Consider the following 21,073-nt stretch of genomic DNA (forward strand, 5'->3'; position numbering starts at 1 on the left):
CTAGGTGGAAGCTGATCCATGGTTAACGTTCACAATGTTTATGAAGTTTTGAGTGTCAGTGGGCCAATTTCAGATCAACGGATATACCCTTAAAGTCTGCTGCCAACTTGTGTCCCCGAATGTCTCATCCACATTTTTGAGCTACATGTACAATGTAAACCATTAATGGAGAAACCAATGTTTTTATACCTCTTGTTGTTGGTTTTGGCCATATAAATATAAATAAATAATTTATTCATTTATATTGCACCCGTTCCATAAAATGACACAAAACACAACATGAATCCCTACTCACTGTGAATGGAGATGTCATAATATAATTCACCAGCAAAGGTTTCAGCTTCATTAGTCAACAAGTTTTTGAGAAAACAAAAGTGAAAATCAGAGAGCGATGTTTTCAGGACAGTCGCATATTAAACCAGTACTGGTAAATACATTTTACATGCTAAAATAATTTTTGTCTCCTGACCTTATTTGACTAATTTCTCAAAAACTACAGCACCTAAACATGTAATATTTTACGGGAAGCTTTCTACCATCATTTCTGTCAAACCATGTAAGTTTAATGTATTCTGTAGACATTGCGTTTTGTGTTGTACAAAAAGTACCCTTTAAACATAAAAATTATATAATTCATTTTGTTACTTTTTTATTAACATTTTGTGTTGTACAAAAAGAAGCCTTTAAATATAAAAAATATAAAAATTATATAATTCATTTTGTTACTTTTTTATTAACATTTTATTTAAATATTTATTTATTCTTTTTTTTGAGGGAGATTAAAAAATCACATCATTGGGAAATCACATCTCTGTTAAAGTCCTACCTGTCCATCAGCGCATCCTCTAGTAGCGGAGTCACTGCGTAGATGTAATCTTTCCCCATCTCCCCAATGTACTCAAACAAGAAGGAAAGTGACTTCAGGACGCCGTTCTGCACGTTGAGCTCTGGCACACGGTACTCGTTCATCAATGCAGGGAGCACCGTGAACGGGGAGCAGGTCTCGGCGACGATTGCGATGGCCACGGTGGTGCACACGCGATTCTGGCGCTCCTGCACCTTCAGGTTGTTCAGAAGCGTGGCCAGGACATCGTGGGGTCTGAAATTTAGAAATCAAAAGTTAAATCTCAATGGATAGAAACTACTAAATTAAAAAATGCCACACACTACAAGAGTCATGATGTATACACCCTGTGTTATTTATAATGTTAATGGAAGCCCTACACTTCATCCTATGTATTGTTATAAGTGGCTTCCCTCTGACATCACTTAAGTTCGCAAAGAGTCTATTCCGTATCAGTTAAATATGATACCTATCACTAGTGCTGGGCGAATAGTGAAATTTTGATATTCGGATACGCTGGCCAGCTATCCGAAATTAATCGCTAGAGGGCGCTGTTCGTTTGTGAATGAGATATTATGAGCGGATTGATATTAGTTTTAGACAGTGTCAATCGGTTCATTTATAAAAATAACCTGATCTAATTTAAAGATGGCGATTTGCTTTTTCTTTTGATCGTGATTGACTCTACGTGAAGGAAAACTTTCGTAATCTTTGAACAAATTACGTCAGAAATGTCATTGTTTTGACTCTTCACAGAGGTGAGCATAGTTAAATACTTAATTTATGCTGTTTTATGCTGTCTTAAAGCCATTGGACCCTTTCGGTTTATCTCAACATATGCATACAATAACAAACCTGTGAAAATTTGAGCTCGATTGGTCGTCGGAGTTGCGAGATAACTATGAAAGAAAAAACATCCTTGTCACACAAAGTTATGTGCTTTCAGATGCTTGATTTCAAGCCCTCAAATTCTAAATGTGAGGTCTCAAAATCAAATTCATGGAAAATTACTCGAAAATTACTCGAAAACTACGTCACTTCAGAGGGAGCCGGTTCTCACAATGTTTTATTCTATCAACTTCTCCCCATTGATTGTAATCAAGAAAGGTTTTATGCTAATAATTATATTGAGTAATTACCAATAGTGTCCACTGCCCTTAAAGCCATTGGACCCTTTCGGTACAAAAAAAAAATAAAAGTTCACAGATTTACAAATAACTTACAGGGTTTACAGAAGGCAATGGTTAAAGACTTCTCTGGAAATATTATTCCATGAAATGCTTTACTTTTTGAGAAAACAGTAAAACAATATAAATTCTCGTTAGCGAGAATTACAGATTTATTTTAAACACATGTCATGACACGGCGAAACGCGCGGAAACAAGGGTGTGTTTTTCCGTTGTTTTCTCCCGACTCCGATCACCGATTGAGCCTAAATTTTCACAGGTTTGTTATTTCATATAGAAGTTGTGGTACACAAAGTGTGGGCCTTGGACAACACTGTTTACCGAAAGGGGTCCAATGGCTTTAATAGAAGTTTCATAAGGATTCAGACAAAACATTCCTATCAGTTGTCGCCCGACGTCCGCGGATATTCGGATATTAAAAGAATATCCGGTTACTTGGTTGTAATTACAGAACTATCCGGTTTAATAGGTATTCGCGCCCTCTGCGGATATCCAGTTAAGAAAAAAAAAGGCATTCGCGGTTACGGATAGGAAAACCTATTCGCCATTAACCGGATAGTCGAATAATTCGCCCAGGTCTACCTATCACTATAGGCTTATGTTCATGTTAGTTCATTGTGTTTTTGTTTGTCTGGGCATGCGTACAACAAACAAGCTTTATAATAGAATTCCGTTTAAAAACGGATAAGTCATATCCCTGGGATACTCACCCGATAGCCTTTGCAATGTAACCGAAGGTGTTGACTGTCGCTCTTCTGATGGCTTTCTTGTGAGCCTTCAGGAGTTCAAGAAGCTCGAAGCAGATTCTCATCCACTCTCGGGCTGAGACGTACTCCGCTCCGCGGTCGGCAATACGACCGACGAGATCGATACAATTCTCCTGGACTTTCTCATGTCTGTAGAAGAGTTAAAAAATAGGTTAGAAAGATAATATGAAAATAATAATTATAATAATAATCGGTTTTTATATATCGCTTTATATACCTGTAGGATTTCTCAAAGCGTTTTCCAACATTAGTACCCCTGCAGCCGATTTCAGGAAACGCTACGATTAATCCTATCTAGAGTTAGGTACTTGTCCTAACTTAGAATGGGTTCAATGCGCCCTAACATCTATGGATACGGAACTTAACTCTTCTTAAGTCCTAAGATTAATAATAAGTTGGAAAGAGTTTGGAGAAATCGACAGCTGGTCACTGGGCCATTTAATTCGTTCCTTAAACCATCTCAGCTCCCTGGGGAGTATACAGCCTGTGCAACAAATATGTAGCACGCTGCTAAGCTAAATCAATCTCAAGAACCATCTCTGCCCTCAAAGGTACCCATTTACCCATGGGTTGAGAGAAGCAATTATAGTTACAGCCAGGACTCGAACCCACACTCTGCTCAACCGAAACACCAGAGGTTGAGATTTGTGCTCTTATCCACTCAGCCCTAACACCCCGACATGGGCCCAATTTCGGGTGGGGTGTCGTGGCCGAGCGGATAAGAGCACCGAATTCAAGCTCTGATGCTTCTGTTCAGCAGAGTGTGGGTTTGAATCCCGGTCGTGACACTTGTGTCTCTGAGCAAGACACTTAACTATAATTGCTTCTCTCCACCCAGGGGTAAATGGGTACCTGTGAGGGCAGAGATGGTTCTTGTGGTTGATTTAGCCGAGTAGCGCATATTAATGTTGCACAGGCTGCATACTCCCTACCAGGGAGCTGAGATGGTTTAAGGAGTGAATTAAGGCCCAGTGACCAGGGGTAATAATGTGAAGCGCTTTGGGACGCCCTCCGGGTGTGAAAAGCGCTATATAAAAACAGGTTATTATTATTATTATTATTATTATTATTTCATAGAGCTGCTTAAGCACAAAAAAACATCTGTGACTGGTATCCCGCAGATTTCTTCGAAGCAGAAATTTGTTAATATTCAGTGCTTATAAAGCAGCTCTGTGAAGTTGGGCATTGATCAGAAACACAAGGGCCCAACTTCAAAGAGCTACTTAAGCAGGAAAAATTGCCTAATAAATTCCTGCTTAGCAGAAATTAGCAGGATACTGGTCATAAATATACATGCAACATGGGACTTTGGCTGGTAACCTCATTCTTATAAGCATAATTATTTTGTGCTTTGCTACTTTTTGTGCTTGAGCAGCTCTATGAAATTGGGCCCATGAGCTTGAATCCGTTGCCCTTATAAGAGCACCGGACTGGAGCTTAACCGCTCAGCCATGGCACGCCTTTTGCCACGTTCCATCTTTTTCTTTCCGTCAGAAATCAGAATTCAAAAACTGACAAATTTGCGACAACCTTCGACGACACAAGACAACCCCCCCCCCTTTTTTATTGCACAATACCTGTTTTTGAGGATCGGTGTCAGCCGCGGCAGGAGATCCTTGATTGGGGGTGTCATCTTGTGCATCCCGATGACGTTGACGATAGACTTGAGGGCGCCCAGGATGCTCCCCAATACCTCGGGGTACTCCTCACCGAGATACTCGTACAGCACCACCCCAAGATGACCCATCAGTTTCTCCTGAAGAAACATAGAAAGATCAATAATAATAAATCATCCTTGTAAAGCACAGCCACATCAGACATATATCATTTATTTATTCTTGGGTCGCAAATTAAAGTGTTAGATTCCAATACCAGGGCTCAGCTCCCGAGAAGGCAATTTTGTCAAATCAATCAGTCTTCCTTATTCCTCAAGACCAATGCGTTTCAGCCATAGTCAAGGCTTTAGTAATAGATGTACCCTACGAGGAGGGTGGACATACCACATGTGGCTCTTGCCGAAAATTGATGTTACTCATAGTCATTGCATTAACATGTTCTTTATTGCAGGTTGGGGTGGGGGGGGGAGCATGTTGGCGCCCTAGAAAATACTGTATTCACGGTTGAGGTGTGAGTTAGTGAATAATAATAAATCATTATTGTTAGATCAGGTATGGTCCAGTGAGGATTGGGCGTTTGATTCTGTGGGATTGTGTATCATTGCTATCTAGCAGTGCTGTTGAGATTTGATTGAGTGGGTATGGTGGATGTGTCAAATGTATTGTCTGGCATTGCTCTATCCTCCAAGGTCTACTGATGTGTAATTTTGTTTGAGTGGGGAAGGTTGAGGTGATGAACTGAGCCCTAACAAAATTTTATTCCACATAAAAAAATAGTGTACATACATAATTGTTTGATTATGTTGTATTAGGTACTCTGTGATTTCACTGATTTTTTTGTACACACACCATGTGTACACACTCCAACAAAATCAAACAAAGAAGGCCTGTCGGAGTTTGTGAGGTTGTGGATTCTCCCCTTTGAGCAGACTGTTTCATTTGTTTGTTTGATTGGGTACAGTTCCCAGTACATGGTGGTATAAGCTGTTGGATTGTGTTGGGTTAGGGATTGATTCTAGTAAAAACCTTTTAGGTGTGTTAGGGATCACAGATTTACATAAAACTTACACGGTCTAATGGTGATGATAGTAGAAAACATCCCTTGAAATATTTCTGTCTGAAATTTCATATTTGATGAAAAATAAATAATCGTATTTCGCGTTTGGAGTTTATCGCTCAGTGAGCGTTTTATTCCTTTTTGTTTTGGCATCATGCAATCAAGGTTTCCGGGATCCAACAAAAAATATCGAACTCCGACCAGCATAAATTTATGTACAATTGTTTGAAAAGTCATTGAAATAAGTGAAAAATAAAGACAGCAATCATGGTAAACTCCTAATTAGATGTGTATTTTGTTTCTGTAAAAACAATCAAAACAATTTTCTCTTCAGAACCGCGATCTTCTCCGTGATTGTTGCTTAAAAATAAGCCGCTTAAATGCTGCGAGTTTATGGAGTACTAAAAAATCACGCACAATCTCCCGGCGTGCGTATAGTATACATAATGCACAAAACCACATGGTAAAACTCACACGGTCGCCCACTGGTTCATGCAGCATGCACAGCACATTACACACACAGTCTGAAGTTCATTTTAACCAAGATTCCGCACGCTGTGATTGGCCATTGATGGCTGTTGATAAATCCATATTCATGAATTCTTGGCTAGCCTTCTTCACAATACACGCTCACGAACGGAGTAAAGAATTGGCGAACGTTGTGCATCACGCCTGCAGACTGTGTGCACAATGCACAGCCTTGGAGGAATGCTAATAACATGGACAACTTCTGCCAACAGAGGGCGTTGCGGGCCAAAGTTCATTGAATTATTTATCAATGTGTGTTGTTGACGGAGATGCAAACGGAGATCAGAACATGTTCAAAAACAAACAATTCTCAAACCAAAAGTTCATTCAAATGGTTGTTGTTAATCTAGGGCATAAATTAAGAGATAAATTCGTCCATTTTTAGGGACTTCACTTCCGTGTTTTTTTTTTCTTTGTTTCTTTAGTTTAGTTTTTTTTTATTATCATACTGTACATGTAGCAGGCTAGTGAAAAAAAACCTGAGGGCGATCGTGAATTTTGGTTGACTTGCCCGGTGGGCGATTGAACAAAAAAGTTAATCTGATGGGCAGACAAGGTTGGTGGAGTTGTCCAAGTTGCATGAAATTTGTATTTAGAATTTTCAGAGTGAAGGTAGGGTTGATGATTTTCCTGTCTATTAGTATGAATACTTGTGCAAAACAAAAAAATAAATGAAATGACAAGAATCAATTTTTGAGTTTATTGAATGCACTTCGTTCAGAGATTGTCAATGAATATAACTCGGTGAAACATGGCTTTTCTATTTTACAAAATGTGCTCCTTTTTGAAATGGAATAGTCAAGATTTTGTGGCAGTGATCGGACATGTGTCCCTTCATCCTGTGTTTCTGAACTTGTCTCTCACTCTGCATTGCCTGCTGATGAATGTATGCAACTGCAAGCTTTTCAATTGATAAATTCAACACTAAATAATTCTGTCTAGTGTAGTAGTCTACCTACCCTATTTTGAGATGGGATTTAAATCGTAAACAGAATATATTTTATTTATAAGTTTTACCCTAACATTTTACTTTAAAACTTAATAAGTATTATTTTCTATGGCTCCCTGGGCATGTTTTTTTCCTCCGACAATGACTATGTCAAGGCACAAATGGGCAAGATAGAGCCTGGGGAATCCATCAAAGCTTAAACAAAACCTAAAACCCTTCAGCTTCCAAAGACGCTGCCCATGTTGATCCCACTGGGTTATGAGGCGCAACACTGCCCCCATACACCCACCCTCTCGACCAAGCTCTCGACAAAATTAGCCGGCATCCAATTTGCCCTAGCTACAACCTTGCATGCAATGCACAATTTGTAATCATTTTTTTCACTATTCTCTTGTGACACAGATGGCCGATCGATCTCAAACTTCTGCAGGTTTGTCAGTTTATGTATATGGTGTCAGTTTATTTATTATGTAATACATGTTTGGTTGTGCTGGTATACCAGGCCCATTGATAAGTGCCGCCAATTTAATAGTTTTGATGTAGTTTCTGTTGTCATACAAACAGACTTACTCTTAGAATGTGTACGCCTCAATAGTATATTGACATGTTTTCTGTGAGGAAGTAAACAGGTCATCCCAAGTTGCAGATACCTGAGCTTGACCGACGACTTTATCTCTTAAAATTAGCCGGCATCCAATTTGCCCTAGCTACAACCTTGCATGCAATGCACAATTTGTAATCATTTTTTTCACTATTCTCTTGTGACACAGATGGCCGATCGATCTCAAACTTCTGCAGGTTTGTCAGTTTATGTATATGGTGTCAGTTTATGTATTATGTAATACATGTTTGGTTGTGCTGGTATACCAGGCCCATTGATTAGTGCCGCCAATTTAATAGTTTTGGTGTAGTTTCTGTTGTCATACAAACAGACTTACTCTTAGAATGTGTACGCCTCAATAGTATATTGACATGTTTTCTGTGAGGAAGTAAACAGGTCATCCCAAGTTGCAGATACCTGAGCTTGACTTTCTTCATTCTTCACACTGACATCAGGGACTCATTGTTGTAGAAAGAGGTGTTTCAGGTATGTAAACATGTTTCTTTGGCTTCAAACATTAAAAATCAGCACAAGGCAACATTGATGACTGCTTTTAACCCACCAGGCATGAGAATGGGTCATGATAAAAAAAACAGGAACAAATTTAAGTTTATTGGAAATGTTTAATATTCCATCATTTGTGTGACAAAGCACACAGCACGAGCGCGCAGCGCGAAGTTCTTTACGGTCGGGGTTCAGGGCCCGCTTAAGGGCCCTGGGAGCTCTGGGTATTTAAGAAGCTCTGTGGTGGTCTCTGATGCATTTCTGATACCTATTTTTCCAGGTAGAAGTGAGCTACTTTTGTACGATTTTTCCTTTTTTTTTTAACAAAAATTAATAAGTTTTATGGAAAATATGGAATGTAAAGCTCAAACAATTCAAACAATTTTGGGAACGCCTGCGATTTTGTTACGATTCCAGAAAAAAGAAAAGAAAAAAAAAAAGGTTTTTAATTTATTTTTTTTACGATCTTATCTTTTATTTGAGCCCTTGAACATGCTTTTTTCCACCAACAACCACCATTTTTCTTGAAATTCAGTTGTGTACAAAAAAATCTTTTGCAATTAAATGTTTGTGATTTTAACGATCCGTCGGCGATGCACATTTAAAAAATATATATATATTTGGCGAGAGTGATGTGTTTTTGAAAAGAGGTTGTTATTCAGCATAGGATATAACTGGAACGAGGTTGAGATTCGACCCCAATGAAATAAGCACCACCGTCCGGACGTCGGTGTGTTCGCTGGTTCCCAATATATCTTTCGCTGGTTGTGAGGCAATAATAAGTACCAGTTTCCCCATGGCCTGCCGGCGATCTCAGACTCGTGCCGCGTCGAGTTCATGTACAAACCTGCACGAGTGCAAAACACGTGCATTGTTTTGTCAGTAGACTTTCGAAAGTCTCCACACGTGTTTATCTTTGCTGCAGAGCAGCAAGCACTTTACACGCAAATATTATTGAACCGTACCGCTATGAACCAAGTGAGGAATGAGACAAGTTTATACATCTGTTTATACGCTGCTACTCTGCATGCGCGATGCAAGGAAGAATACTAGCCGTAAATAGACCCTTCCCATGAAATATGTAAATTGCACATAGCGCGTGCGCACTAATGTTTTGGTTGGCAAAATGAGGGAACATTGCGCTGTTTTGTACACGGCTAATGGGAGCGTGACGCAGACGCGATTGCGCGTCTGCTTAGTGCACAACTCTATGGTGTTTGCCAACCAACAGGGTCTGTACGCATGCGTGAATGTAATTAGCATATTTCATGGGAAGGGTCCATTGGGCCAGCTGCTCGACGGCAATTTATTGTTTAGGTACTGGGTTTTTTTCATGAACGCCGCGTGGATCCGTGATATTATACGATTACGAAGGTAAACTTACATTGTCTGATCAGAGAAGAGGGATTAGAGAAATCCAAATGTGTACCCCCAAGAAACCTACCCCAGAATTTAATATCAAATTCACATCAAACTCGGAGACCATTTTGAAAGGAAAAAAAATAAAAATGAAATTCCGGTTTAAACCGGAAGATTCTCATGCCTGATCCACACAGGGTTCATGAACAACCTCATTTAGAATCTCATTCATTTACTTTTAAATATTTCAAGTTCTGAATTTTAAAAGACAAGGTTCAGCGTTGGTACTGATAAAAAAATGTTTCAGGTAGTTTCGATTTAGAACAAAAGCTGATAATGAAGTTCATGCCAGTAACAACATTTTACAGCACATTATGGATTGAATTTCAAGCCGACAAAAATAATCCCCCCCCCCCCCCCGTAACTCAACTGATTTTTGTAATCTCAAGTTTGTAAATGATGATTTATGTTAAATCGGAAGATGAAAACAAAATGAGCCTCTCTCTCATTTTCTTTTGTTGATAGCATTGTCCAACATGAGCGATCAAACTAGAGTTCTACTTTGGGCGGTACCACGATCTTGTTCCTCAGTACTTCTCAGGAGCTTGAGCAATATCCCTGATTCTCAGATTCTCTTCGAACTCTATACCAGTGCAGCAGGCATAGTAGACACGAACAGACTTGGTGGACCTACTGTCTCTACTGAGCCCACCTATGAAGGCATTGAGCTGGATGGCAATGGGTTATTGAAAGGACCAGGGTCAGGGTTCAAGAGTTCAATCGGCTCCTTTGAGTGGGTCCAGCGACAACTTGAGGCAGACTACCAGGGTAAAAAAGTCATCATTGCTAAGGAGTTGGCTAAGTATATAACTGGGAGATACGACCTCATTCCGAAGGGCTATCAACACATGTTCTTGATCAGGGATCCTTATAAGGTCTTCCCATCCTGGAAGAAATTGGCAATAAACTTTTTTGGCGGACAGGTCAAACCTGAGGATCCTGTACTTGATCTACATTTTAAGGAGCAAAGCCACCCTGGAGAGGTTTACAAGGAAATCGCCGATCTGTGGCAACACATGAAAGAAAACAACTTGGATACAGATCCCATCATCATAGACTCTGATGATCTGCTTCAAAATCCCAAAGAGATACTGTCAGCTGTTTGTTCAAGGGTAGGAATACCTTACAGCGACTCTCTTCTCTCCTGGGAAGCTGGAGTAAGTGTCACAGATCAATGGATGATGAGCAGTATTATCAAGAGCGTTGGTAAAAATCTAGACACCCCAAATAATTTTAGAAACACCACATGTTTCAAAAAGCCAGTTCATGAAAGTGAACTTCCTGATTTGGCAACCTTTCCTCCTGATGTACAGCGCTGTATTGAAAACAGTATGCCTTACTACTTGAAACTGTTTGATCAGCGGCTCAAGTGTTAAGCCATACAAAGCATCATCACTTTAAGAGACAGCTTCACTTAGAAGTTCTGAAAAGATATTACTTTTCAGCTTAACTTGTAAGCATGATGCTTAAAGGTCTCTAAAACAAACCTGTAGTTTAAAGATTACATGATTTTATTACTTCTTTCAAAGGTAGAGAGGCATAGATTTATGATAAAAACTCAAGTTTATCTGGCTGTCAAGTTTAAATAAAAACTGTTTTCAAACAAAAAGACGTTACAATAAAGAACCAGACTTCTTGTTTTAAAATCAGTTGATCTTTTTTATTTTGGGTTTTCTTATGAACATTTCATTAGATTTAGCTTTAACTATGTCCCAAAATAGTTGAAGAGAGTTTTGGCTTTTTGGTTTTGGGTTACATTTGAAGAGGTTTATTTCAACATTCATTTTAATTGGAAACTTTTGGGGTGTGTTTTTATTTTGTTAAATTTTTAATTATCGGTTTAAATAGACTAGATCTCATTCAGTTGTACAAACCTAACGGATACCTTCGGTCATCAACCGATACCAGACTACTGGGGAAAAAAGCTTCCACGCTGCTGCCCCCAAACTCTGGAACAATTTACCATACAGCATCCACCACTCTAGTTCACTAGCAGTCTTCAAGAAATCTCTAAAAACTTACTTGTTCAATTGATTTGTTTACTTATTATGTTTATTTATCTTTGCTTATTGTTAATTGTGTGTACAGCACTGTGGTACTTTCCTTAGAGCACTTTATAATTATCTTGTACGTATTTACGATTAAAAAAAATTCTCATTCATGTTTACTTAAAAAAACACGAACACAAAAACACACACATACATTTCAAGTAATGGAGTGCACAAAAAAGTACAGCGATGGTAATGATGAAAAATGTTTCAATAAGTTCCAATTTAGAGTTGATTATGAAGTTCATACCGGTGGCAACACTTCACATAACTTTCAGCTAAATATAACAAAACATTGCTCCCGAATTCATTTCCTGAACAAAAATATACAAGGACTAAGTGACACACTGGCAGCGTTCGATTAGCTTTCCCCAAGTCGACCCCAGTGTGTTCATCTGGGTGAGCCCCTGACATGAGCTAGTCGAATGCCCAAACATTCACACCAATGCCTCTCGGGTCAGCCGACCATAACTACTTTCACTGTGTACAGAACATCCATGGATTCAGGAAAAGATCGTAAAATAATTATTCTCATGGTAGAACTGCAATGTGAAATTATTTTACAAGTCCATGTCGATACAAGAATGAAGCACACGGCTGTTTAAGGGGTGAACATGTTAGTTAAACTTACAGAAAGTATCCCGCTGAATTACAAACAACATGGTGGCCATTGAGAAAGTTTTTTTGTTGTGACGTCGTGCACCTCAGTCAGCCCCAAGTGACCCGCTCCATGAGCAGGGTTCTTGAGGCTGGCTAGGGGGAGCCCCTAGAATGACGTCAAATCTGTTCAGAGCTACGAAGGACACTTGGGTCTACCCGGGGAAGCTAATCTCACGCACCCAATGCCATCATTGTTGTATTTATATTGGATTATATCTTTGATCGCTTTATTTGATTAATTAATGGTATTTAGACTGTAAAGCTCTTTTGAAAACGTTTTGGGAAATTAAATGGAATTAAATGAAATGAAATTAAACAACAAAAAATAGTCATTATTTGCTGTTTCTTTTGTGTTTCAATTTTCAAAGCTTGTCCAGAAGATGAAAACTCTTGATTTAGAAGACTGTAAACTACCGTATTCCTCTTAGTACATGTATGTTGATAAAATACTGACTATTGACCCCTTGCACGCGCATCACATGCGGCGACCAATGCCACGCTCACCATGTTTGTGGGCAGTTAGGTTTACGTGTATTAACGCCGCGTCGCCTCAAATGCACACTTTACTGCATAACGCACAGCATAGAGATATATATATAAAAACGCACAGTGAAATTGCCCTCCAGTATGGCGCATTCAAGATTTTTCTGATGATGACGTCAGGTGAAATGGGTCAATACTGGGCAATAATGTACACCCTGTAAAAAGCAAATTTCTTTCTGGCCTTCGTGGCTGACTAAGTCCAAACAAAACAAAAAAATTTGATCATTGTCCGGGTCAAAAATCAGGGTATCAGTAAGTGCTGGTGGCTGGTTTACAAACAAAGTGTCATCCCGATATGGGTGGTTCAAGAGAAAGTAATGAGAAAGATAACCAGCATATATACTTTCACAGGATCTCTATACCCTTCAAAATGAAGTCCAGCGAGTAATAATGTTTTATCGCCCCTTTTAGTAGAGTGAGTAGATCTTTTAATGAGAAAGAAACCATGCATAGAAAACACACTCGACCAGGTTTCATGCATCTCCTCAATGAAACCAAGTCTCGACACTCCTGGGGTGACAGATCTTTTTCGCATCTGGAACTCTACCACTTAAGCTTAAAGTCCTTATACACTTTCGGTAAACAGTATTGTCCAAGTCCCACACTTCGTGTATCACAACTTATATATAAAACAACAAACCTGTGAAAATTTAGGCTCAATCGGTCATCGGAGTCGGGAGAAAATAACGGGAAAACCCACTCTTGTTTCCGCACGTTTCGCCGTGTCATGACATGTGTTTAAAATAAATCCGTAATTCTCGCTAACAAGAATTTATATTGTTTTACTGTTTTCTCAAAAAGTAAAGCATTTCATGGACTAAAATTTCATGAGAAGTCTTTCACCATTACCTTCTGTAAACCCTGTAAATTATTTGTAAATCTGTGAACTTTTTTTTTTTTTTTCTGTACCGAAAGGGTCCAATGGCTTTAAATCTTGTCTTTGTACCACAAATTCAAATCTCTTCTCAACTTATAATTTGTCTCAGGTATTTAAAGACTAACTTTGCTGTGTCTGCTTTATTTTTGGTTTACTGTGCCTTGAACACCGTCTTTATTATTATTAAAGGGTGTATGTAACTTTTGTAGGACAAAAAACACAATGTCCACAGATTTACACTAAACTTACACAGTTTGAAGATAATGATAATAGAAAGCTTCCCTGAAAATAGTACGTGCTGAGGTGCTGTAGTTTTTGGGAAATGAATTGAATTGAATTGAATGGTTTATTCGTCAAGTATATACAAATACATGAAATTTACAATCCTATTGTACAGCAACATATAAAATATTAAAATGAGTAAAACAATGTCATGAAAATAATTTTCGTCTCATGAGCCGAAAATTATTTTAAGCATTTACAAACGTATTTTCATGACATTGTTTTACTCATTTCTCAAAAACTACAGCACCTCAGTAAGTAATATTTGAAGGGAAGCTTTCCACTATCACTATCTTCAAACCCTGTATGTTTAATGTAAATCTATGGACAGTTTGAAAAAGTACCCAAATCCTTTAAACAAGTCTTTATTACAGGGATGGGGTAGGCAATTGAGAAAAAAAAACCTGCACTCTGAGCAAATCCGAACTCTGAGCTCGAAAACTTGCGAGCATGAAGCCCAATATTAACATTAAATCTTTGTTTGTAAAGGACCTACTCTGAAATCTGGAGTGTTATTATTGTTCTTCATTTTGTTATGAGTTTGATAAAAAAAACAATGAAATTCCGGTTAAAACAGAGAAATCACATCCCTGTTATTATTATAACAAATGACTGATGTGCAGAGATGTGTTTAGCAGTGGAAAAGATTAATGAGTACGAGTAACTATGAGTTCAAAGTGTGAAAGCTTGCGAGCGCGAAAGGTTCCGAGAGTGAAGCCAGGTGTATACACCTATCTTTGGCTTTGAAAGCTCTACTCTGCAATTTGGGGTGTTCCATGTGGTTTTAAATTCATTTGTTTATGAATTTGATTTTAGTTATAAACTATTTATTAAAAAAGAAAAAGAAGATTTATTTATTAACTTTTGTATTTTGTTTTTTTTGGGGGGGTTAATAAAAAACCAGAATTTCCATTTAAAGTTGGAGAAATCATATCCCTGGTAGTGTGAGAAAGTCTCAAAAAAGGGCCCCTTATTCTTACTCGTTCTGTCGCCCATGGAAATACCCACTGCATGCACAGTGCATAAACAGTCCGCACGCTGTGATTGGCTGTTGATAGACTCCAACACAAAACGCATGTTCACGAACGAGAAAGAATTGCCACACAGTGTGTGCCACACTCCTGTAGAATAGTATGAATAGTACAATGCAGACCTGCCAACCTTTTAAAAAAAAATTGAGTACCACATTATCGCAGCGGCATAAACCAGATCGCCCAGTGCACGTCGGCATATGGCACAATGCTTACGGTCAGTCAGCAAAAACCATGGACCACTTCATTTAGATGAACCATTCATTTAATGTAATTATATATCATATTCACACAAAATACAGGCTACTTCATAAAATAAAAAAAAAGGTGTATCATGATATCTGTGTTGATCTTAGGGGTAGTTTGTGTGGTCTTTTCTGACTTTTTGTGCTCGTGACCTTAACAGTCTGGGAAAAAAATGAAAAAGAAATAACCAGTTGACTGCTGAAACTATGTTCCAAATGCCTAGATCAAGGATTTAAAACTGAAGGGGCAAATATTTTTTTTTTTTTTTTTTTTTAATATCACAAAAAAATTGGCCAGGGGTTTCCCTATGGGTGGTGAGCCCATTTTCACACATTTCTGATCCATAACATATATTAATTTCATTGACAAGCTCTGTTGAACAATGTTCCTAAATTATTAGTAACTTAAACTTGGCATGCAAATAGTATAACTTGGTATCCAGCTTTGGTTGCCCAGTAAACGGACAAACGAAAGCCCACCGTAGAGTTTTCCAGTTCCACTTCAATTCAGGCATGCTTCAATTCATCATTTGTTTCCCTTATCAGGCTTATACAAAGATTACAGGCCATTAAATTTCCATTATTCTCCCCAAATTCTCGGGAGTTGGGAAAAATCGTGTCGTATAACATGACTACCTCCTGACCTAAACTGCTGCCGCTCTTTGAGTGAGATGTCTAAATCAAATGAAGTGTGTGCACTGCCGACTGCACACGTGCACTGTGCAAAATGCATTATTTTCCACGTTTAGGAAGAAACTTCTTCGGAGCATGCATTCTCTTTTTTCCGGGTGGAGGAGTACTTTTTCCCCCATCACTGACACTTCGCCTTCGCTCGGCGTCCATGTTGCATAGTATAAACACACGGCGACGCCGAACGAATTCGAGCCGAACACGTGCGTTGTGTGCACATACATGTACATGTACATCCATGCATAAGGCTGCACATGTACTATACCAGGTTGACCAAACTGGTATGCGCCATTCCCACCCCCTCTGTTACGCATTGGTTTATTAGTTTTCCAGCGGGAGTAAGAATTTAAAAAATAATTCTAAGCACAACCTCTTTTTTATCGAAGCGCATAATTATCACTCGGATGTGGGGTGTTTTTGATCTGTTGTTTTTGCACTTGGGGTTGAACGAATAACAGTTGATTAAATTGAGAACAAAACTGTCCGTTCGTGCTGCAGTTTTAAAACACCGCGATATAGATATAGCTTTTTGCGTACGTTCTGCAGAATATCTCGTACCACCGTACTCAGGGGTGAAAATGCGTGCATGGTACGCAAAATGCGTACAGGTTGGCAGGTCTGTACAATGTACAGCCTTGAAGCATATTCAACTTAACATGTACAACTTTTGCCGATTGAGGGCGTGCACAATGCGTGGCAAAGTTCACTGGGCGATACCGATCGTTGAATCTCGACTTTTTTATTGCAAACTAATTTTCTAACGACGGAACCTCTTAATCACTTATTCATGAAAATGGTTCTTGATGGAAAAAGTATTATGTAGGGCCAAAATTTGGGGATAACAGGGGGTTCGTTTTGAAAATTGCATGTGATGAAGGCTGTCCGACGACGATCACCCGCTTTCTAAAATTCTTACACTGTGCATGCATCAAGCAGCTCATCCCTTTGAGGTAATTGCGGCACACAAAGCAGAATGTATAATAAATTGTATGTTTTGATTTAGTTTTTAAAAATAGGGTCAATCATTCTCCTAAAGGTAGCGTCGTCGGGCGGGGTGGGATGAACGTCATAACATTATTTTTAAGAAAAAGTTTTTCTCAAGCATTTGTTGATTTCACATCTGATGACATCATATAAAAATGGGCGCCATTTTGATTATGTCATATTGACGGGCGCCATTTTGATTACGTCATGCTGCCGCCCTCCTAAAAAAAAAGTATATGGAGAACACTGGGAATGTATACCGTGCCAACAAACATCGGTAAAGGGTAAAAACAAAATTTTCAATTAATGTTCTTAATCTCCGATGCAAATTACAATTCAATGAAAAGAGAAGAAAAAAAACAGGGTTCCTTGAATCTTACCTCCTGACATGTTCTCATGACGACGGCAATTCTAGAGATGAGGTCTGCCGCCTGCTGGCGCACCTTGGCAGCCTTGTTGTTCAACCTCCAAAGGATTGTACCACAGATCTGCGGCAAGTACGGCTTGACGCGCTTACCTAGGGCGTTCACTACGGTGCCGAAGCCGTTCAACATCACAGAGTCCTGAATTTCCAAAGGGTAAAAACAAAAGTTACTACAAAATCAGCATTTATTATTTTGATTTTCTATTAAAACTTGGCTCAATGTTTGCAAATTTAAAACAGTGTAGAGGTTGTACCTGTACCATCAATTTTATGTACTCAAAAAGCATCATCCATCAAACATGTACGACCTATGGTATACATATCCAAAGGACGCAGCAATAATGGTAAAGTGTTTTGCTTAAGAACAAAAGTGTCACGACTGGGACTCGAACCCATACTCTGCTGAACAGAAACACCACAGCTCGAGTCTGGGGTTATTATTCACACTATCATGAATATCACACTTTCATGTGCGGCAAACTGCATGCACAGGCCGATGATAGCAAATGTAGGTACCAGAGATGTGATAGGCTGTTGAAAAAAAAACCTGTCCTACGAGTGCACAGCGTGAAAGCTTGTGAACGCGAACCTTCCTTACATACATTTATCTTTTTTTTTAAACGCCCTACTCTGCAATCTGAGGAGTTCCATATGGTTTTATCTTCATGTTCTTATGAATTTGATCTATTATTTAAAAAAAAAAAAAAATCTTGTTAAAAAAGGGGAAATCACATTCCTGAGGTACATTTTAAGAGATAATCAATAAAGGATAATTCTATAATCAATCACTGTGTTTACCTTTTACTAATAATCAATAAAAGATAAAATCCATAATCAATCACTGTGTTTATTTTTTCTGATAATCAATAATGGATAAATCAATAATCAATCATTGTGTTTACCTTTAAAAGATAATCAATAGTATTTAATCTGTTCTTTGTTATTTTTGTTTGAATTTTTTTGTGTAATAGCGCCCTGAGCACATTTGTGGATTTGTGCGCTCAATAAGACCCCGTTATTATTATTATTATCATTATTATTATTATTATTATGAACCTATAATCAATCACAGTGTTAACCTTTTACTGATAATCAATAAAGTATAAATCTATAATCAATCACTGTGTTTACCTCTGTGGTCTGCTCCTGGAAGGCGTACAGGATACCGTCAATCAGCTGCTCTTCAAGGCGTGAGTCGATGTCTGCCGCTCCCAGGTTACCCATGATCTTCTCAATGGTCTCCATCACCATCTTACGGTACTGCTCCGCTTCGTCCTTCAGGTCATCCACGATGCGTCCCACGATCTCCGCTGCTCCCACCTTGTTGGCCAGCTCCACTGTTGTGTCCACCAACTGTAAATTTAATGTTTTCAAAGATGAGAAAAAAGTGAATTCGGGGGTAAGGGGTCGGAAATCAGTGTCTGTATGGCAATGTGGGTTGTGTGTGAAAATGAAAGTGTACGCCCAGTAGTATTGTACAGGGGAGTGGGAAAAAAAATTTAATTCACATTTATTTCCACAAACACATTTCCACAAATTACAGAACTATATAGCAATGCATATATATATAAACGACAGACAAAGAATAAACTAGCAGAAAGCGCATGGAGACAAGGTAAAAAATATGCCAGGTAGCTTGTACCAACTCGCCTTTACATAACGAAATACATAAACAAAGGTACATGCTTAGGAAAATACAAAGACGAAACAAACAGCCAGCCCGACAGACAGAGAGACGAACAAACTACTGGAGAAAATGACAATGAAAAAAATATGCAAAAAAGCTTAAAGTAGAAGAGTGTTTTGAAACTTTATTACATACTGGAAAATAAGGAACTTTTTATAAGATGTTTTTTAACCTAGCCACAGAGAATGTGGCTTTGATTTACCTTTATAATGGTGAAAGAATCGGGATAATTGATAAAGGCATTCCAAAGATATCCTTATTTCAATCGGATGGCATAAAAAACATGTCATAACAATCTAATTTCTCAAATCTGTTTTTACCTGTCTGTAGTTACGTCTGTCCAGTGCCATCCGGTGCTGCCAGAAATGTTTAAAGAACGACGGCAACACTTCATCTCTGATGTACTGTGCCTCAACACCATCGGTTGCGCAACACTGTTTCACCACCTGCAAAGGAGAAATAGAAATCATTAGAGTCTGTCCTCAGCAGGGTTGGGAACCACAAGTCCGGTGGTCTTGTATTTAAAGGCAGTGGACACTATTGGTAATTGCTCAAAATAATTATTGCCATAAAACCTTTCTTGGTGACGAGTAATGGGGAGAGGGCGATGGTATAAAACTTTGTGAGAAACGGCTCCCTCTGAAGTGCCATAGTTTTAGAGAAAGAAGTAATTTTCCACGAATTTGATTTCGAGACCTCAGATTTAATACTTGAGGTCTCGAAATCAACGCACACAACGCATCATCTAAACGCACACAACTTCTTGTGACAAGGGTGTTTTTTTCTTTCATTATTATCTCGCAAGTTCGATGACCGATTGAGCTCAAATTTTCACAGGTTTGTTATTTTATGCTTATGTTGAGATACACCAACTGTGAAGGCTAGTCTTTGACAATTACCAATAGTGTCCACTGCCTTTAACGATTGATTGGATAAACAAACCTCATTAATTAAAAGTGTCATCAATAAAATATTTTAACACAAAAATTTTAAAAAAGAGTCTTTTAGTCTGGTAATCATATTGCGTTTGTGTTGAGTATCAAAGCAAACTAACTTAAAGGCATGGACACCTTTGGTAAATGACAATTTTGTCAAAGACCAGTTTTCTCACTTGGTGTATCTCACCATATATATAAAATAACAAACCTGTGAATATTTGAACTCAATTGGTCGTCAAAGTTGCGAGAGAATAAATAACGGAAAAAACAACCCTTGTCGCACAAGCTGTGTGCTTTCAGATGCCTTGAATTCGAGACCTCAGCTGAGGTTAGTGAGAAATTATACTACAAAACAAAAACTACACTACATCCGAGGGAGCCGTTTCTCACATTGTTTTTTACTAACATCTCCCCATTGCTCGTTACTAAGTAAGTTTTTATGCTAACAATTGTTTTAAGTAAATTACCAAACGTGTCCAATACCTTTAATTGGTACCAAAAGACAAATGAGCTCAACTTTCTCTTAGTCCCCGGTCAAATGAAACATTCACCGTGTAGAAAGTTGTTTCTCATTTTGTTTTTCTCATCGTCACATCAATGTAACCAGACCGAGGCTGTAAGGACAAAATTAGTCTGATCCCCCATTTAACGTACTATCCAGAATTGGTGTTGAACACAGGGAACAAGACAAACTTACCTTGAGTACAATCTTCTTCATTTCCTCATCGGGAGACTGGAACTCACGGATGAGGATCAACATGACTTCCCTAGTGTAGTAATTGGCATACTCTGGGTCCATCAGAGGGATTAGGTAACCAATGGCCTTCAGGAAAGCAGCCAAACCCTGCAGGAAATAACAATGATATAGGTGAGAACTATCCAAAGCAAAGGTAAGAAACATCATTGATATAGTAAGTATAGGTAAGAACATCAATGATATATGTAAGAATATAAATAATATAGGTAAGAAATACTAAAAGTACAGTTAAGGAATATCAATGATATACGTGTAGGTAAAAATAAGTATACAAGTAGGTAAGAAATATCAATGACATAGGCAGAAAAATCCAGAGAAGAAATATCAACAAAACAGGAAAGAAATATCTTAAGTATACGTAATAATATCAATGATATAGGTAAGAAATATCCAAAGCATAGGTTAGAATATCAATGATACAGGTAAGAAATGTCC

The 21,073-nt window shown here is 38.4% G+C and overlaps 1 protein-coding gene across 2 annotated transcripts in view; it reads right to left on the minus strand.

Annotated features, from left to right (window-relative positions):
- The window catches only part of LOC117299805 (splicing factor 3B subunit 1-like), a 39,704-nt gene that overhangs the window by 3,341 nt on the left and 15,290 nt on the right, over positions 1 to 21,073 (minus strand). For both annotated transcript variants that reach the window (XM_033783328.1, XM_033783329.1), the window contains 7 exons: positions 20,579 to 20,725; positions 19,264 to 19,389; positions 18,388 to 18,609; positions 17,213 to 17,395; positions 4,376 to 4,554; positions 2,742 to 2,927; positions 827 to 1,099 (listed from right to left, as the gene is read on the minus strand). In XM_033783328.1, coding sequence (XP_033639219.1) covers positions 827 to 1,099; positions 2,742 to 2,927; positions 4,376 to 4,554; positions 17,213 to 17,395; positions 18,388 to 18,609; positions 19,264 to 19,389; positions 20,579 to 20,725 — 1,316 coding nt within the window. The remainder of the gene's footprint in view (positions 1 to 826; positions 1,100 to 2,741; positions 2,928 to 4,375; positions 4,555 to 17,212; positions 17,396 to 18,387; positions 18,610 to 19,263; positions 19,390 to 20,578; positions 20,726 to 21,073) is intronic.

The sequence above is a fragment of the Asterias rubens genome, chromosome 15 (genome assembly GCF_902459465.1).
Source record: "Asterias rubens chromosome 15, eAstRub1.3, whole genome shotgun sequence".
NCBI lineage: Eukaryota > Metazoa > Echinodermata > Asteroidea > Forcipulatida > Asteriidae > Asterias > Asterias rubens.